The sequence below is a fragment of the Schistocerca piceifrons genome, chromosome X, assembly GCF_021461385.2.
Source record: "Schistocerca piceifrons isolate TAMUIC-IGC-003096 chromosome X, iqSchPice1.1, whole genome shotgun sequence".
Taxonomy (NCBI): domain Eukaryota; kingdom Metazoa; phylum Arthropoda; class Insecta; order Orthoptera; family Acrididae; genus Schistocerca; species Schistocerca piceifrons.
Genome location: NC_060149.1, coordinates 111,317,752 through 111,337,420, shown reverse-complemented (window position 1 = coordinate 111,337,420; position 19,669 = coordinate 111,317,752). Strand labels below are relative to the sequence as shown.

General features: G+C 37.0%; 1 protein-coding gene across 4 annotated transcripts in view; it reads left to right on the top strand.

The window, feature by feature from the left end:
- LOC124723086 (ubiquitin-conjugating enzyme E2 H) overlaps positions 1–19,669 on the top strand; it is a 148,697-nt gene that overhangs the window by 72,176 nt on the left and 56,852 nt on the right. For 2 of the 4 annotated variants that reach the window (XR_007006499.1, XM_047248264.1), the window contains exon 4: positions 2,567–2,695. Coding sequence is in view for 3 of the 4 variants with exons in the window: in XM_047248264.1 (XP_047104220.1) it covers positions 2,567–2,695 (129 nt within the window). In the remaining variant the exon portion in view is untranslated. Of the gene's footprint in view, positions 1–2,566; positions 2,696–7,692; positions 7,846–14,202; positions 14,439–19,669 lie in introns of those variants that run through there. The other 2 variants (XM_047248265.1, XM_047248266.1) reach the window with 2 other exon arrangements.

Here is a 19,669-nt window from a genome sequence, read left to right as displayed (position 1 = left end):
CAGATTGTAGAAAAGCAGACACCGTAGTAGGTGAGATAAGCTCTAGGGGAAAGGAAGAAAGAATGTCTAGCTTTAACCATGACGATCTGAGGATTAAAGTTTATGCCTCCATTTTTAAGTATTAGTGCAACACAGTATCACAGTAAAATGAAAAGCAGCTAACTGTTGACATGCATAAAGTTTTGTTCAAATATGATTTAATGAAGACTGGAATTTCACTTAAGACAAAACATGGCTGGAAAATAGGGGAACTGAAGTGCCAGTTCACATTGCATACACGTGTACACCAGTAAAGTTCTGCAGGCCTCTTGTGTTATTAAAATATATGCTTTTGTCACTTTTCTTTGTTGTGTTGATCATTTGAATTAAATTGATTTATGTGTTGCCCATTATAGAAAGAAAAAATTATTCAGCCAGTACTGTTATATTGATGGTGCTTAAAAATCAGAGTTTTAAAATTTCATAAATATTTAATTTAAACTGATTTTCCTCTGCTACTTGAGTGACTCAAGACTCCTTAAATGTATTGGTTTAACAGAGATTTGGATAGACTTGTTGACGAAACATTGTGAATGCTTGGTTCTTGTTTAAGTTGTTTCTAGATCACAAATTTATTTTGTGAGCAAGTTTTATTATTTTGAGTACCACTACCCCAATCTTTATAATACAAATTGTGGAAGGTGCATTATATAAAAATGTACACTTTCAAAGATACATTCACCTATTGGCTGAAATAGATGAATGGCTGATCACATATTTGCACAAGATTGCTGTTTTGTGCACAATAGATTGTCATTTTTGTTCCATTCAGGCTTGTACAGAGGTAATAGTTACATTAAATGCTGTGCCAGGATCGCAAGACTGTTTATTGTCTTCTGCATTAACTGGAGCCTGTAAGACGACACATATATTTCTGCATAAATATTGCAGGATGTATCATGTCCATATTTTCTTTTTCAGATGCCAAAAATTGCTACTTCGTGTTGAGTGTGTCTTTGACATTGTCAACAGTTGTCTGTTTTTCTTTTTTCCTTTTTTTTTCTTTTTCTCCTTTACACTTGTATTTTACATTTACAGGTGTGTGGTTTCTGCTAAAATTCAAGCAAGAATTTTTCTGGTTGACTCTTCGTGTTGCACTTCCATGTGCAACACATTGTTTCTTATGCTTTGTTTCACAGATGGTACTACTATTCACGTGAAACCAATACACATTTTCAAGGAAAATCATCAGCACGTAGTTATCATCTTCCTCAAGTAGGTAAATACATTATTTCATATTCATGCAACTCTGTTGCTGTACAAAAGTCTGATATCAGTCAAGTTCTTATTTGCTTCAGTAGGAGATATCTGTGACTAAGTGGCAGTAAAGAGAAAGAAATTATCAAGTATCAGGTAATAGAATAATAGTATTCATGTAGTCTGGCAGTCATGTATAAAATGATAAGTAATATTGCTGTGGCAACATTGAATAGTCAAAGTGACACTTTTGCTTACCCCAAACCTCCTCCTCAAAGTACTATCAGTTACTTAAAGTACATTCTAGGTACTTTGGAGAAATGAGATTATTCGTTTTCCATTTTGTTTCAAAACAGATGAAAGATAGTGACAATTTTTGAGTAAACATGAAGGAATATGTTTCACATATTGCACGATTTCTGTAAAATAAAAGTACCAGAATAAGAAATTATGTCCTGCTAACTGTACATGAGTACACTCATGTTTTACAACAGTGGTAAAAAAAAAGGTTGTAAAATTATGTAGTGGGGGAGGGGAGGATGGAGGAAATTGTGTGTGGGTTGTTGTATATTGTATCTCTTTTGATAATGAGTTTGTTTCGAAGTTAAGTATTTTGTTATTACGTAGATATTTGCAAATAAAATGTAGACATAATTTTCTCTTTATATCTGTGGATTTTCTAACCCAGATTGTTGTGAAAGTAAGTTTCATTAATAGAAATCAACAAGTCTGCTTCAGACTTCATGTGTAAGTAGTTAACTGCAACATGTGGTTAGTTATGCTTTAAGCATGGGTTTAAGTGGATGCAGAACCTATGAGAATGTAATCTTTTTGTCCTCATAAGGACACTTTATTGTACTTGGAATTGTCTATGGATAAAATGCTTCGGTTTAAAAGAGATTTTAAAGTCTTAGAGTGAGAATATGGAACACTATTGTTGTTGAACTAAATTTTGCTCCGGCTGTTTATTTACTAAAAATGCATACACTATACACTATCATCCCTCGCACCATATCTTGTTTTTAGCTTCCCTTTATATTCCCATCCTCCATCCCTAACTTGTTATTGGTAGTACTACCCAGTTCCTCTGTTTATGGTCTACTGAGAGAAATATAGGTAAATAGCATTCCCCAAAATGCAAATTATGTTGCTTAGTTTTTTAATGCCTTTTGAAGCATATACTTCTCCAGGTAATTTGTTGAAATCATTGTGCACTATTCACACTTTGATTTGATTTTTAAGTGCTGTAATTAAAAAAAAAAACATTATTTTCACACATATGTATGTATATGGATACAATGAAGTAAATGAGCATTATTTCCTTTCACAGACTTGTCAAATATTTTTGAGTCGTTCCTGCCTCAGTTGCTAACATATCCAAATCCTATTGACCCATTGAATGGAGATGCAGCAGCTATGTACTTACACAAACCAGAAGATTACAAGAAGAAAGTACAAGGTATGAGAGTTAACCACTGTGTTACAATTTTGGAATATTTCATTTGAAGTTTTCTTGCTTCAGTTAACCATTGTGTTATGATTATGGAATATTTCATTTAAAGTTTTCGTGCTTCAGATTTAGTTACTTACTGAGGTAGAAGGTTTCATTTTGATGTTAACATTTGTACACACCATTAAAACATTTTGTTCCATATTGCCTGTACCCACATTGTCATTTTATGTACAATTTTTCTCTAAATTGGAAGGCTCTGAAACTCAGAAATCGTAGTTGAGAACATTACAAATTAAGACAAAAAGAATATATTCAGCACATAAAATAAATATTATACAGCCTAAATGGAAATAAACTTTGTAAAAACTTGGCATGAAAAGAATTACGTGTAAATTTGGGAAATTAATTTCATGCGTGTATTGAAAAGGTAATAACTATTTTACGCAATGTCCGCATTGTACAGTACGGTACAATTTTGTGTGTGTGCGTGCATGGCTCCCCCCATCCTAATTGGAATTAGAAAACACTCCAAATGAAAGGGAGCAACTTCATGGTTAGTGAGAAAGGAAATTTTAGTGGTAAATGGATGTTCGGTATATTCATTGAAGCCCAGTAACTTGCACAGCATGTGATGAGACAACTCTTCAGCAATGGGTGATAGCTACAAGTATGCAGTATAAGTCAGAGGAGAGTGATTTTCAGTTCATGAGATCAACAACATAGGTTCAAAACAAGATACAGAATACGCCAATGCCATGTCACCAAATAAATTTCCAAGAAAGAGGTGACATAGATTGAAACAGCTCTTGAAGCTGCCGAGCTCTTTCAGTGGCAGACCAAAGACTTGTTTACAACCTATGACCGAGATTTTGTCATAAATACCAACCAACCAGTGTCAATATAAAATGTACATTGACATTCAGAGGCAAGAAGAAAATCTTTGTTGCAGTCAGTAGTGTGTATAAAGTTACACACTCGTACACCGTGTAGCATTTTGTCACTGCATTCAAAAAACTGCTGCCTGTATTGTTCTTGTGTTTGCAAGAACCCAGTGGAAAGTACAGTCTATGGGTCTCTCGAGATGTTGGAGCTATCCGGAGGGAATTTATAATAATTTTCATCATACAATCAGAACTGGGGAGTTGGCCTCCCAACTCTTTATTAGTCATATTTGGATCACCTTAAACATTGTGTGCAGCAAAATAAATCTTTCCTTATACTTGATTCATGGGGTGGGCAAATATACAATCCTGCAATAGCGCTTTTGTAGATGATTACAATGCTCAACTGACCTACACCACGAAAGTGATACCACCAAAATGTACTTATCTTGGTCAGTCGTGTGACGTTTACTTTCTTCGATAACAGTAAAACTAAGTGACACTGTTGTGGCTGATAATTCACTAGTTGCAAGTACTTTAAACAGTCACGTTCTAAATGTAGCAGCAAAGGTAGGATTATGTAATTCTGTTGAAGCAGCAAGAGAATATATAAAAAATGTCGTTCCACAAAACTTTGAGCAGCTAGAAGTAGGACAATCTTCACTGAAATTAGTAGAACTATACAAATTCTGAAAACTGTAAGCTCAAGTCGTGTACATTGAATTTCAGACAGAATTCTGAATAGTTGTTCCAACTTAATAAGTAATGTCCTTAGTGATACATGCAATGTTCCACTGGCGCAGAGAATTTTTGCAGACAGGTCAAAATATGCATTTGTTAAACCTCTTCATAAGAAAGCTGACAAGAAATACTTAAACAATTATTGTCCAATTTCCGTACTGACATCTTTTTCCAAAACATCTACATCTATATCAATACCCTGCAAGCCACCATGTGGTGCATGGCGGAGGATACCTTGTACCACTACTGGACATTTTTCTTCCTGTTCCGCTCACAAATAGAATGAGGGAAAAAAGATGCCTATATGCTTCTGTATGAGCCCTAATTTCTCATATCTTATTTTCGCACTCCTTACGTACAATGTATGTTGTCCTTATCATTCAGCAGTCAGCTTCAAATGCCAGTCGTCTGTATTTTCTCAGTATTGTTTCTTGGAAAGAACGTCGCCTTTCCTCCAGGGATTCCCCATTTGAGTTCCCTTAGCATCTCCGTAACACTTGCGTGTTGTTCAAACCTACTGGTAATAAATCTTAGCAGCATGCCCCTGAATTGCTTAGATGTCTTCCTTTGATCTGACCTGGCAAGGATCCCAAACATTTGAGCAGTACTCAAGAATAGGTCGCACCAGCGTCCCTCTATGGAGTCACCTTTACAGGTGAACTACTCTTTCCTAAAATTCACCCAATAAACTGAGTCGACAATTCGCCTTCCCTACCACAGTTCTCGCATGCTCGTTGCATCTCATATTGCTTTGCAACGTTATGCCCAGATATTTAAATGACTTGATTGTGTCAAGCAGGACACTAGTAATAGTGTATCCAAACATTACAGGTTTGATCTTCCTAATCATCTGTAGTAACTTTGATTTTCCCACATTTAGAACTAATTGCCATTCACCACACCAACTAGAAATTTTGTCCACGTCCTCTTAAATCTTGCTACAGTCACTCAAGTTCCACACCTTACTGTACACCACCATGTCATCAGCAAAAAAACTGCAGATTGCTGCCCACACTATCCGCCAAATCATTTGTTTGTAGAGAACAACAGTGGTCCTATCACACTACACTGGGTCACTCCTGATTATACCCTTGCCCTTGATGAACACTTGCTGCGGAGGACAACATACTGGGTTCTATTATTTAAGTAGTCTTTGAACCACTCATATCTGTGAACTTATTCCATTAACAGTCTGCAATGGGGCACCCTGTTAAATTCTTTCCAGAAATCTATAAATATGGGGTAGCCCCGCAGGGTTCAATTTTGGCTCCATTCCTATTCCTTATATATGTAAAAGACCTTCCCATTAACATTCAGTAAGCAAAATTACTACATTTTGCAGATAATATTAGTGTTACAATAAATCACATTAGAGATAAAGGAACAGAAGAGTTAGTAAATGATATTCTCCAAAGAAGTATTACGTGGTTCTCTGAAATTGGACTCTCCCTAAATTTTGGAAGAAAAAAAAATTACATTCAGTTTCCTCAACAAATAATTATACCAACAACTGATTTAGTACACACCATTTCAAGGAGCTATGCATTTTAACTGTGCTATCACGATACATATATTCGTTAATGAAATTCATCATAAATAATCCATGATAGTTTGATAAGAACATGATGTACATATCTACAGCACTAGAGGGGAAAAATGACCTTCATTACCCACTTTTAAATCTGTCAGTGGCTCAGAAAGGGATTCAGTTTGCAGCAATGAAAGTTTTTTGATCATTTGCCCAATAACATAAAAGTCTGACAAGTAGAAAAGCAAGTTTTAAATGCAATTTAAAATCATTTCTGCAGCACAGTTCCTTTCATTCCATTATTGAATTTTTACTTAAAAACTGGTAGCTAGTAAAAAAGTGTAGTTGCATGAGTATGACTAAAAATATGTTCATTAATGTCAACATTAATCATGTGTACATATACTGTAAACTAATCACGTGTATATATCCTGTAAACTGACTTGTTCCACATCATTTTGATAAGAGAATCGTTCAGATGACTTAAGGAACATGTAACTAATTAAGGGCCAGTTGTACATTCTCAGGATAAATCCAGGGAAAGCTAACGAAGGAATAGGCTAACCATAGGTTAACTTGCAGTGCGCATTGTACAATGTCACTTTATTCCTGGAATAGTAATCCCATCCAGTTAAGTTGGCAACAAGTGAAGTGTGTGCTAGGTATTTTCGCATACATCATTTTATATTTATTTCATCATCATCTACAGAAATAGTGTTTAGCATGAGCGCAATAAGCACTCCAGATTGCAGAACTGTTTGCTTGTGGATACTTTGAAGATGGTTGATGCTGTAAATTAGCTCAACAGCATAATAGAAAACACAAAAACTGATGCTGTCTCATACAGTGAAAAGATTACTGCAAAACATGTAACTAAGCTTGTAAGGTACTTCTATGTGTAACATAACGATCTATCGTTAAATTAGATAAAGGCGCAGATATTTGTTGTTTGTCAAGGAAGAGATCTTTCTAAGTTTCTGAATAAATTATCTGATAAGAATATGCAAGTTTCAGTTCACAAGCAGTTTCACGTAGACCAGCAGAGCAGTTATAACAAAACGAGGTAGCAGAGGCTACAGATTGGTGGTTCCCAATACATGAAATGTAGGTTATAAGTTATTTACAGTAAAATATACGATTTGATTAAGTTGTCAACGGAAGGCTGCCACAGTCAGTTAGACTCGAATGACATTTCTAGGCAAGATAATATTCCATCAGATCTAGTTGTATGGTTGATAATGACTTGAAAGAAAGCACTTACTACAGTAGCAACCATCGATGCAATCAGCTTTGTGAAATAATTGGTCTTTTCAGTCTCCAACAAACTGCGACAACTTAACCATCATGGAGACTGATTTGACTGACAATTCTGAAAGGTATTACTGGATAGCTTGCTGTTTTACTTAAGTGTTTGAATCATTAATTCATTACAGCAACAATTGGTGTTGTACAGAAAGTACCTATGCCGAATTAGTGAACAGTAGTTTTACATCCTCTTTTGCAGTTCTCGGGTGTATACAAATCCTGTTTGTGATATGATGATTATTAATAATTATATTGGGGTTGTATATGAAGAATAAGATGCCAACATTTAGAATGTACAACCATAATATGTGTTGTATTGCCTGGGTAGAAATGGATTTATGTGTGTATGCAAGCTGTAGCTGTTGTGTTTGTCTCTCATCCCAAATGTTTGAGGAACAGTAACTATTTCATACACAATTTTGGCTTGTACATTCATCTCTAGCAGCTATATGTAATCTGGGAGGAAAGGGGAAGTAAGAGAAGACGTGACACATGTCATTCTTCCTTTTCTACTATCATCTCAGCTTAAAACTTAATTTTCTTTTCAGAATAAAAATATGTGTTCTCAAATATGAAAGAATTAGTGGAGTTTAGATGGTGCTTCAAAAGTAGCAGACCCAGAGAAAGGAGGAAGAACTGTATTGGTTAAAACAGGAGTATCAAGCTCAAAATAAGAACTAGAAAAGAAAGAATTAAAAAAAGATTTCAGAATAAAAATATATTAATCAATATACATTTGTTTATTTTATTTTCATTTAATTAAAGCAGAGAACTGAAATAATTAACAAAATTGTCTTTTGTTCATATTGCTCATTGTCATACACATCCTTTTTATTATACCCCTGGCTGTACCCTCATCAGTACCAGTGACGTCTCCAGTGGATGGAGGCAAAGTATCTGAATGTCAGAAGTAGCTGGTTCAAGGGTGGAACAGTCATTTCTCAAAGAAAGAAAAGAAAAGCAGGAGGCACCATATGTGACAGTTCAAGAGAAATTTAAAAACATAATTTTCCAGTCACACTTCACTGTTGTGATTATGTAGATTAAATTCCTGTTAGCTGAAAGACAAGTGCCTATGCTCTTACAGCACAGAGAGAATTACTGACTTGGGTTAAACTTAGCTTGAATAAGAATACACAGTTTACATGTTTATGAAAATAGGTGGGAGACAATTATGTTGCTATAAAGCATTAACATGGCTGTGGTCCTTATATTTTCGCTAAAAGACGGAAGGTTGCTGTCTCTTTGGGAGGCAAGGGTGAATAATATTCTCTGCTACAGCTGTCACGTGGCTGAGTGAACTCTGGGCGTTACTGTAGTATCAAACTTTTTGTTACATTAAAAATCATAATGTTGTTGTCTAATAATGAAAAAGACGTTAACACAAATAGGGCTCAAGACTGGTGTAGTTTATGAATTCTATTAGATCAGTTTTGGCACTGTCTACTAAATAAAACAAAATAGTTATTCATAATACTTCAGCAACTGTAATATTCGCCAGCTGGTAGGATATCATTCACAAATGAATGATATCAAATGCATATTACTACAAATAAACAGAAAAAATAGTCTCACCTCTCAGTCATATGCTCCAGTTTCTCTTGTACAAGATCAAAAAGATGAATTTTGTGTTCTTTCAATAGATGAAATCTAGATAGACGTTTGAAGTCATCATATTCTTCAAAGTAATTGGGGCGACGTCTCACTTTCTTCTCACTCCAGCAAATAATTCTGCCAAAATCTCATAATCACTATCTGATTCTATCACTATCCCTGTCATAGTCAAAACTTATTCCCCAGTTAAACTCACTAACCCGTTATGCCGAGTTTATACTCTGGTTTTCCATTATTCCTGGTTAGTACAACACATCTCCGGCACTATTTGGTGAATGGAGCTCAGCCAGCTGCTAACCAGAGTTTGTACAATCGGTCCTAACTAACTTTTTGAAGATAAAGAACTTCATTGTGTGACTTCAGAATCATGTGACTTCACAGCAGAGCAGATAATCAAAAGGTGGAATGGATGATATCAAAATTCATGCATTTATACATAACCAGTTGTCAGTACTTGTCTTTCAAGATACACCATTATATGCTTGGTACACATCTAAATTGATATCTGATAAATCTGTGTTTAGCAATGTGAATCCAATATGTTTTCCATGAACATTGTACTGGAAAAAATGTCAGTGCAGCAAGGTTTTGTTCGTGTGTTGCGCATGGTGCGAGAAATATTGATGTTTTGCCTGTTTCTAAGATAAGTTTCACAACACTGATTGCAAGAACACTGATAAATAGATAATCAGTTAGGCTTACACAATAACATACTTAGGTGAATTTTTGTGCTGTGGAGCATGAAGAAAAACTGTAAATACATTATATGTGTGCATTTATTTGACTAGCTTAGCGCCTGCTGCTTCACTCGCATAGACTGGTTTGTTTTGTTTCTATTTAGTCAAATTTTTATGTTGTTAACAAATTGCAACATCTTGTGAGCTTTTCATGCTAATTAAGGCGATATAAGTGTGGTACTTTCCAACTGTATTTCTGACTACAAAGCGATTCTGGTAGCTGGAGTCCAAAGTTTTTGTTAATCATGCCATTTTGCGTTCTTTTGTAGATGTTTCCATAGCAGCTTTCATCCCCTAACAAATATCACTTTATATCTGAGAAGTGAAATATCAATTTTCATAAATTTAGCTTCTAAAATATTTTTAATATAATGAAATTTTTTTTAAAAAAAGAACAGTGCACTACATTAGGGATTGAATTTCCAGAAATGCTGAAACATTTATTTTTTTATTTCTACCTGAGAAGTAAAATACCAATTGTCATAGATGTAGCCTTGTAAATTCCTTAGCTGTTCTTTAGTAATTGTTTATTTTCAAGAAAACTTTCACTCACTATTTTACGCCCTTAGTGGTTTAATTTCCAAAAAGGCTGAAACCATATTTGTTATTTTCTAATCGAGAAACCAAATGCCAGTTTTTGTAGTTCTAACTTAAAAAATTCCTTAATTGCAACATATCTTCATAAAGCCTTCCCCCTTATTTCACTCCCTTAGGAATGGAATTTCAGACAGTTCATTCTTAAACGATGCCTACAGTAGAAGGTCCACGCCCTCACTCCAACTCACTCCAAGTTTCTATCCTTAGCAGATTGGACTAGGCAATGTTCGGTCAGTCAGTCACAGGCAGTCACTCAGGCAGTCATATATATATATATATATATATATATATATATATATATATATATATATATATATATATATATATATATATATATATATATATATATATATATATATATAGCTTATTAATCACAACTCTCAATATTTTACTTCAAAGAAAAAGGCAAAGAAAAATATTCCAATTATTAAAATATTATAAGATAGATTTAAAAAATATCAAACAAGGGAGGAAAAAAACATAAAAACATTAACTACTTGAACATTATTAACTGCGGACTCCATATTATATTAATAAAAATGTTTCTTGTGAGATAATCTTTAAATATATAGCATTAAAAATGCTGAAACTTCCTGGCAGATTAAAACTGTGTGCTGGACTGAAACTCGAACTCGGGACCTTTGCCTTTCGCGGGCAAGTGCTCTACCAACTGAGCTACCCAAGCATGACTCACACCCCGTCCTCACAGCTTTACTTCTGCCAGTACCTCGTCTCCTACCTTCCAAACTTTACAGAAGCTCTCCTGCGAACCTTGCAGAACTAGCACTCCTGAAAGAAAGGATATCGCGGAGACTTGCCCGCAAAAGGCAAAGGTCCCGAGTTCGAGTCTCTGTCCGGTACACAGTTTTAATCTGCCAGGAAGTTGCATATCAGCGTACACTCCGCTGCAGAGTGAAAATCTCATTCTGAAAACATCCCCCAGGCTGTGGCTAAGCCATTTCTCTGCAATATTCTTTCTTTCAGGAGTGCTAGTTCTGCAAGGTTCACAGGAGAGCTTCTGTAAAGTTTGGAAGGTAGGAGATGAAGTACTGGCAGAAGTAAAGCTGTGAGGACGGGGCGTGAGTCGTGCTTGGGTAGCTCCGTTGGTAGATGCTACACCTTGCAATTTAAGATGGCGGCGATTGTGAAGTTTAGTGAATTTGTGCCTCCAGTTATTTTGAATTTTCAAATGTTATCCCTCATCAATAGCAAGAAGATGATCAACGAAAGTGCTTTGCAAAGTTTCAAGTCAAGCGCCACGCAAAAAACCCGCAGCGAAAAACCATCCAGATCAAAATGTAAGTGTGTAACATGTGAAGTCCATCCTGACAAAGCAAAACTAGTTGAAACTATTAATTCGTTGCAAGAAATTGTGCGCAGATCCTTGGCAGAAAACAAAGTGTTAGCTGATAGACTCAAATGTCTTGAAAATGATCATAGAAAACTAAAAATCACCGAGCAGGGCGTAAGTGAATTCGACAGAAATAAAGTGTACACAGTGACCGAAGATTCTGTCGCCATTTCAAGTTTTCCAACACATTCTGGGTGTACCAGTGACGCTAACCATAGCGCAATCATTTCGTCGTCTTTAGTAATAAATTCTCCTCCCGTGCTCCAAAAAACACGGCAGGCCTATCTACAAAAGAACAAATTGTGCACCATCTGAAAGAAAAGCCTGTTATTAAGCAAAATGTGGAACCTCGCCAGCCAAAACTGTCACTCGTAAACAGAAGCAAGGTAAATTCAACATTCAAGACGACAGTTAATTTAACTAACACCACAAATGCAGCAAGAAGAATAAATGTATGTTTAATGGGTGATAGTCACCTTAGAGGCTTTGCACACGAATTAAAAAGCGTAAACAGTGAAGTAAATGCTTCAGGTTTTATTAAACCTGGCGCTCGTCTTGACCAAGTACTTTCAACTGTAAACAATATCTCTCGAAAGACAGTGAAGGAAGACTTCATTGTAACCTGTGATGGTGCAAATGACGTCGCACACAACGATGGTTTGCATCCTGTTAATGCCCTAAAATCTGCTCTAAACCATCTAAATGACTCAAACGTCATTGTTCTCGATATTCCACACAGGTATGACTTGCCTCAATTCTCGTGTGTAAACAGGGCAGTAGCATATACAAACAGTCAATATGCAGAAATTTGCAACCGTTACGCAAATGTACAAATGGTTAACGTGCAAAATTTTAGTAGAGATCTTTACACCACCCACGGCCTTTACCTCAATCGGCACGGAAAAAGTCACTTATCCTCCATTATTTGTGAAATCGTTGTAAATGCCAGGAACAACGTATACTCAAAACACACAGATTCGAAGAATGAGTGCTCCACATCACAAGAAGACTGCAGGAATGGGTATAGACAGACGACATTGGACAAATGGTTGCTGAAAACACCAGGTAAAGCTGATTCTTCCCAGGCTCCCAGTACATGGAAACAGACCATAAAAACATATGTATCCTGAGCAACAAGATTAATGAACTCTTAATTAATATCCAGGAGCCACAAGGTATAGATTGTGCCCATGTTCTGTGCTTTGGTGAGCACCATGTTATGTCAGATATTGAAAAACTTGCTATAGATAATTACTGCTTAGCAACATCTTACTGTAGGAAATTTATAGAAAAAGGTGGAGTAGCGATCTAGGTCAGCAACAGCATCACATGTAGTGTAATTAATGTGCTGAATTTTTGTATAGGTCAACAGTTTGAAGCGTGTGCCATAGAGCTGGCTTTAAATAACTCTTATATAGCAGTAGTAGCTTTATACAGGGCACCTTCAGGTAACTTCAGCATTTTTTTGAAACAGTTAGATGCACTCTTAATACACAATATTTAAACTCAGTAGAGATGTCATAGTTGTTGGAGACTTCAATGCAAATTTCCCAACAAACTCCAGAGACAGAGTAGATCTTGAGAACTTGATGTCCTCATATAATCTTGCTTCTGTTGCAAATTTTCCCACCAGAATAACTTCACGAACGAAATCATTAATTGATAATGTATTTATTGACATAACCGAGATTGATGATATAGCTGTCAGGCAAGTTCTGAATGGTCTCTCTGACCATGATGGACATAGACTCACCATTAACAATTCAAGTATTTGTGAGATTAATAGTGGCCCCAACTGGAAAATTACTAGGAAATCTACTGATGAAACTATTGAGATCTTTAAATCATGTCTCCAAAATGTAGACTGGAGTCCAGTGTATAATGTAGAAAATGCCAATTCCAAATACAACCTTCTCAGTAATGAAGTGCCTCTAATATTTGAAAGTACCTTCCCAAAAAGAATATATATAACCCATACTAAAAAATCCACCAACAAGCCTTGGATTACCACTGGAATTAGGATTTCTTGCAAAAGAAAGAGTTGTACATTGCCTCAAAAAAATCAGATGACCCTAACCTTTTAAATAACTATAAAAAATACTGTAAAATGTTGAACAAAGTCATTCTGAAATTAAAAAGTATGTATCTGTGCTCAAAAACTCCACTAATAAAACCAAAACTATATGGGAAGTGATACGAAATGAGACTGGTGCAAATTACCCCAACAAGACCCAAAATATTGCTCTTAACAATGAAGGTAAGCTAGTTCAAAATCAAGATAATGTAGCTAAAATCTTTAATGAGCACTTTTTAACTGTTGCTAAGAAAACAGCATGCAAAGGCTCTTCAGAAAAGGCAATAAAAACTCTGAAAGAACTTTTCCCTAACTCTATAGGCATGATAGGTATGGGCCCCCATAACCGTGCAAGAAGTAAAAAAAACCCATAATGTCTCTAAAAAGTAAAAATTCGTCGGGTGTAGACATTTCCAGCAAACTGCTAAAAGCCAGCTGTAATCAACTCTCTAAAGTTCTAGCTCATATATTCAATTCCTCTCTAAATCAAGGTATCTTCCCTGACAGAATTAAGTATGTTACTGTGAGGCCCCTCTACAAAAAAGGTGATCCCACAGATGTTTCCAACTATCGTCCTATCTCTCCTGTAACAGCATTTTCTAAAGTCTTTGAAAAATTAATATACGTCAGGATTCAGTCACCTTGAAAAATTTGCACTAATTAGTAAACAATAATTTGGTTTCAGATCGGGCATATCTACAACTGAAGCAATCTATGCACTTACAAATAATGTTTTAGAATGCCTTGACAAGAAAAAATTACCCGTTGGCATATTCTGTGACCTGACTAAGGCTTTCGACTGCATTGATCACACAATACTTTTAGGAAAAGCAGCACAATATGGAATCCGTGGACAAATGGGTAACTGGCTCAGATCATATCTAGAAGACAGACAACAAAAAATAGTATTAGGTGTTAACAATCTACAAGTAGGAGAGGTAGAGTCTGACTGGGGAACAGTACATCATGGAGTTCCACAAGGGTCAGTCCTTGGTCCCCTCCTATTTATTATATATATTAATGACCTACCCCTGTCCTCAAATAGTGCTAGCAACATCACAATGTTTGCCGATGACACAAGTATAGTGACGGCCAGCAAAACCTCCACTGACGTAGAGTTAAATGCCAACCAAGCACTTGCAAATGCTCTGAACTGGTTCACAACAAATTCTCTAGCAATAAACCTCAGTAAAACAAATTACATGCAGTTCCAATCCAGTTACATAAGCCAAGAAGAGTTTAACATTGCACACGAGAGCCAACAGTTGCAGAGCGTTCAGTGCACAAAGTTCCTAGGCGTTCACATAGATAACCGGCTCAACTGGGAATTCCACATACAGCAAACACTAAAAAAGCTTAGCTCAGCAACATTTGCCATCCGAATAATCTCCAAAATTGGAGACATCAACGTATCAAAGTCTGCGTATTTTGGCTACTTTCATTCAGTGATGTGCTATGGAATAATCTTTTGGGGCAACTCACCACTTTCAAAAAAAATTTTTGTAAGCCAGAAAAAAGTAGTCCGAATTATTTGTAGTGTCCCTCCAAGAACCTCATGTCGAAATCTCTTTAAACAGTTAGGTATATTAACTACTACCTCACAATATCTCCTCTCACTCATGGCTTTCACTCTTCTCAATTTCTCTGAATATGAAACAAATGAGGCATACCATCATTATAACACAAGGCGGAAAGGTGATATGCACTGTGAATGGAAAAATCTCTCTCTGGTGCAAAAAGGGGTAAAGTACACAAGTTCTAAAATCTTTAACACACTCCCGAGTAATATAAAGTGTCTTAAAGAAAATAAAATGCTATTCAAAAAAAAAGCTAAAGGAATTTCTATGGGAAAAATGTTTCTACTCTTTAGATGAATTCTTCAACAGAGATCAGTAATTTGAGTAGTAATTCAGATTATTTCCTTTGTCATTGTTATCTGTATTGTTTTTTTATCACTATTGTATTTTTGTACTGTATTGTTTATTATCTTGATTATATTATTGTATTGTACCAATTCTGAATCATTCATCTACCATGTGTAATATATCAGTATGTTTTGTATTGTATGATATCTATATTGTATCTGCTTTGACTCGTTATGCATCCAAGCGTAATCATGCCATACTGGATCTATGGAATATGTATCTCAAATAAATAAATAAATAAATAAATAAAGAAAGAAAGAGCACTTGCCTGCGACAGGCAAAGGTCCCGAGTTCAAGTCTTGGTCCGCCACACAGTTTTAATCTGCCAGGAAGTTACATTGACTTTTGCGCGCTTTAATTTTCCAGAAATCCTCTATTTTGCCATACCGTTCCACAAACTCGAATTTTCATTTCAAGTAACTCCTCTGCAAGTTCCATTTGGGAGGACGGCGGTTCAATCCCGCGTCCGGCCATCCTGATTTAGGTTTTCCGTGATTTCACTAAATCACTCCAGGCAAATGCCGGGATGGTTCCTCTGAAAGGGCACGGCCGACTTCCTTCCCTATTCCGGTGAGACTGATGACCAAGCTGTCTGGTCTCCTTCCTCAAACAACCCAACCCCCCTCTGCAAGTTCTACACTCTTATAATAATTATCCATGCAGAGGTGATGCCACTTTCCATCAGAAGGTGTCAGTAGTTCCATCACTGTTTTTGCTAAAGGCTGTCCAGTGCCGAAATATATCTTGAATGAGGAAATGTATCCCGTATTTGAATTGCACAGCATCCAAATGAGGATTCTGTATTTCACAATTTTTGATGTATTGTGAACTTTAAAATTTAACCATCCACGCCACAGTACGATTCCTTCAGCAGTTGAGATGTTTTGACTTCGATTAAACATTTCTTTAAACTTTTTGTAAAAATTATCAATTAGAAATTGCACTTTGACAAGCCGGTCAGCACTATCCAGTTTATTGTTTCTGTCAGAAAAATGTAAAAATGGTAATATTTGTCTGAATCGGTTGTGGGACATTGTTTTGCGAAATATCAGTGTGTCTATCAACGGATTCTTACAATTCACTTAAGGATATCAAGCCCAAACCATTTTCTAAGAGTGGGTCCCATAATGTCGACAAATTTGGCATTTTTTTAAAATCCAGTTTCTTTTATTGCAATTTTGACTGTAGTACTTTTGGGTTTCGTTGTTAATGTATTCAGCTAGATCGTTCCCAATATATAATTGTACGATATCCTCGACGCTCTTGTGTATCTTTGGGAAATATATTAGGACCCGGGGATCCTTCAAATTTATTATTGGTCCTCGGTAAATCACTCTCTGACCACTGTGCACTGTCTGATTTAGCCGAATCAGTTGGTAATCGTAGCGTTCGCCGAATTCTTCTTGCACATATTTAACTATCTTCCTACAATTTTGCTTCACTTCCATTTTTTTGATATCCAATCGGCCAAGTTGTCCGGAACGTCATTTGACAAGATGTCCGCGCATTCATCGTAAATAATCTCATTGTCTCTTTCATCTTCCATGATGAAAGGGCACAAGTACTTACAAAAACAAAACACTTGTTGAGGTGTGTAACTTATTGTTACCTAAACAAAACACCAACAGAATGCAAAAGATACTAACGAGCTGTCGCCATCTACTGCACGATACTATGCTCACACCACCACTCTGGTGTCGCCGGCCACTGAGCGATACTATGCAGACTACACCACTGTCGTGTCACCGGCTGTTGACCGCTATTTCATGCACGACACCACTGTAGTGTCATCGGACGGCATAGTGTTAATCACATTTGCCAGTTTTGAAGTACACTGACATGGATCATTAGTCTACATCCACATGGCTACTCTGCAAATCACAGTTAATGCCTGGCAGAGAATTGATCAAATCACCTTCACACTAATTCCCTATTTGATCTTTCTCGATGTACTCCATTAATCCTATCTGGTAAGGATTGCATACTGCAGTACTCCAAAAGAGGATGGACAAGCAAGGTGTAGGCAATCTCTTTAGTCGATGTGTTGCACCTTCTATACGTTCTGCCAATAAGACACAGTCTTTGGATCACCTGCCCCACAACATTTTCTAGGTGTTCTTTCCAATTAAAGTTGTTTGTAATTGTAATTCCTTGGTATTTAGTTGAATTGGCGGCCTTCAGATTTGATAGATTTATCATGTAACCGAAGTTTAACAGATTCCTTTTAGCACTCATGTGGATGACCTCACACTTTCCATTATGTAATATCAGTTGCCGATTTTCACACTGTACAGATATAGAGCAAGCAACAAAGGAAAATTAGCAGAAAAAATTCCTACAGTCACAATTTTTTTATACAGTGATAGAGGAGTGTCTCGTGAACAACATACTGAAAATCCTCATCTTGTGAGCATTAAATGTCACTTTCACGTTTTTCTTGAATAATGCGAAAACTGCGGCTTCTGTTGAAAATGTTTCCCAGTGCAAAATTAAACTACATCAAATTTCCTAGAGAAGAGTTCCTATCCGTTTTTGCTCTAGACTTAATAGATTCTACATTGCAGGCAATGGAAAAATTGCAAATTATTAAAAAATAGAATTTTAATGGTATAAAATCAATGTTCAATGCCCATTGAATTTATAAATAATAATAAAATCTACATTAGTTACTTTATAACATCATCTTACCTTGAATGGGTACATTTCAAAAATCAACAATTTTACACTACTGGCCATTAAAATTACTGCACCATGAAGATAACGTGCTGCAGGCGTGAAATTTAACCAACAGGAAGAAGATGCTGTGATATGCAAACGATTAGCTTTTCATAGCATTCACACAAGGTTGGCACCACTGGCAACACCTACAACGTGTTCACATGAGGAAAGTTTCCACCAATTTCTCATACACAAACAGCAGTTAACCGGCGTTGCCTAGTGAAACGTTGTTGTGATGCCTCATGTAAGGAGGAAAAATGCGTACCATCACGTTTCCGACTTTGATAAAGGTCGGATTGTAGCCTATCGCGACTGCGGTTTATCGTATCGCAACATTGTTGCTCGCGTTGGTCGAGATCCAATGACTGTTAGCAGAATATGGAATCGGTGTGTTCAGGAGGGTAATACGGAATGCCATGCTGGATCCCAACGGCCTCGTATCACTAGCAGTCGAGATGACAGGCATCTTATCCGCATGGCTGTAACAGATTGTGCAGCCACGTGTCGATCCCTGAGTCAACTGATGGGCACATTTGCAAGACAACAATCATATGCACGAACAGTTCGACGACGTTTGCAGCAGCATGGACTATCAGCTCGGAGACCATGGCTGCGGTTACCCTTGACGCTGCATCACAGATAGGAGCGCCTGCGATGGTGTACTCAATGACGAACCTGGGTGCACGAATGGTAAAACGTCATTTTTTTGGATGAATCCAGGTTCTGTTTACAGCATCATGATGGTCGCATCCGTGTTTGGCTTCATCGCGGTGAACGCACATTGGAAGCGTGTATTCGTCATCGCCATACTGGCATATCACCCGGCGTGATGGTATGGAGTGCCATTGGTTACACGTCTCTGTCACCTCTTGTTCGCATTGACGGCAGTGGACGTTACATTTCAGATGTGTTACGACCCGTGGCTCTACCCTTCAATCGGTCCCTGCGAAACCCTACATTTCAGCAGGATAATGCACGACCGCATGTTGCAGGTCCTGTACGAGCCTTTCTGGATACAGAAAATATTCGACTGCTGCCCTGGCCAGCACATTCTCCAGATCTCTCACCAATTGAAAACGTCTGGTCAATGGTGGCCGAGCAACTGGCTCGTCACAATATGCCAGTCACTACTCTTGATGAACTGTGGTATCGTGTTAAAGCTGCATGGGCAGCTGTACCTGTACACGCCATCCAAGCTCTGTTTGACTCAATGCCCAGGCGTTTCAAGGCCGTTATTACGGCCAGTGATGGTTGTTCTGGGTACTGATTTCTCAGGATCTATGCACCCAAATTGCATGAAAATGTAATCACATGTCAGTTCTCGTATAATATTTTTGTCCAATGAATACCCGTTTATCATCTGCACTTCTTCTTGGTGTAGCAATGTTAATAGCCAGTAGTGTATCTTCTTCATCATCATGTTGCAGATTGGGCAACAGTGCACCATTTGCACACGTACTAAAGAACATGTAATGCCAGCTTTTCAGCATCCACATCATTATTCCACAC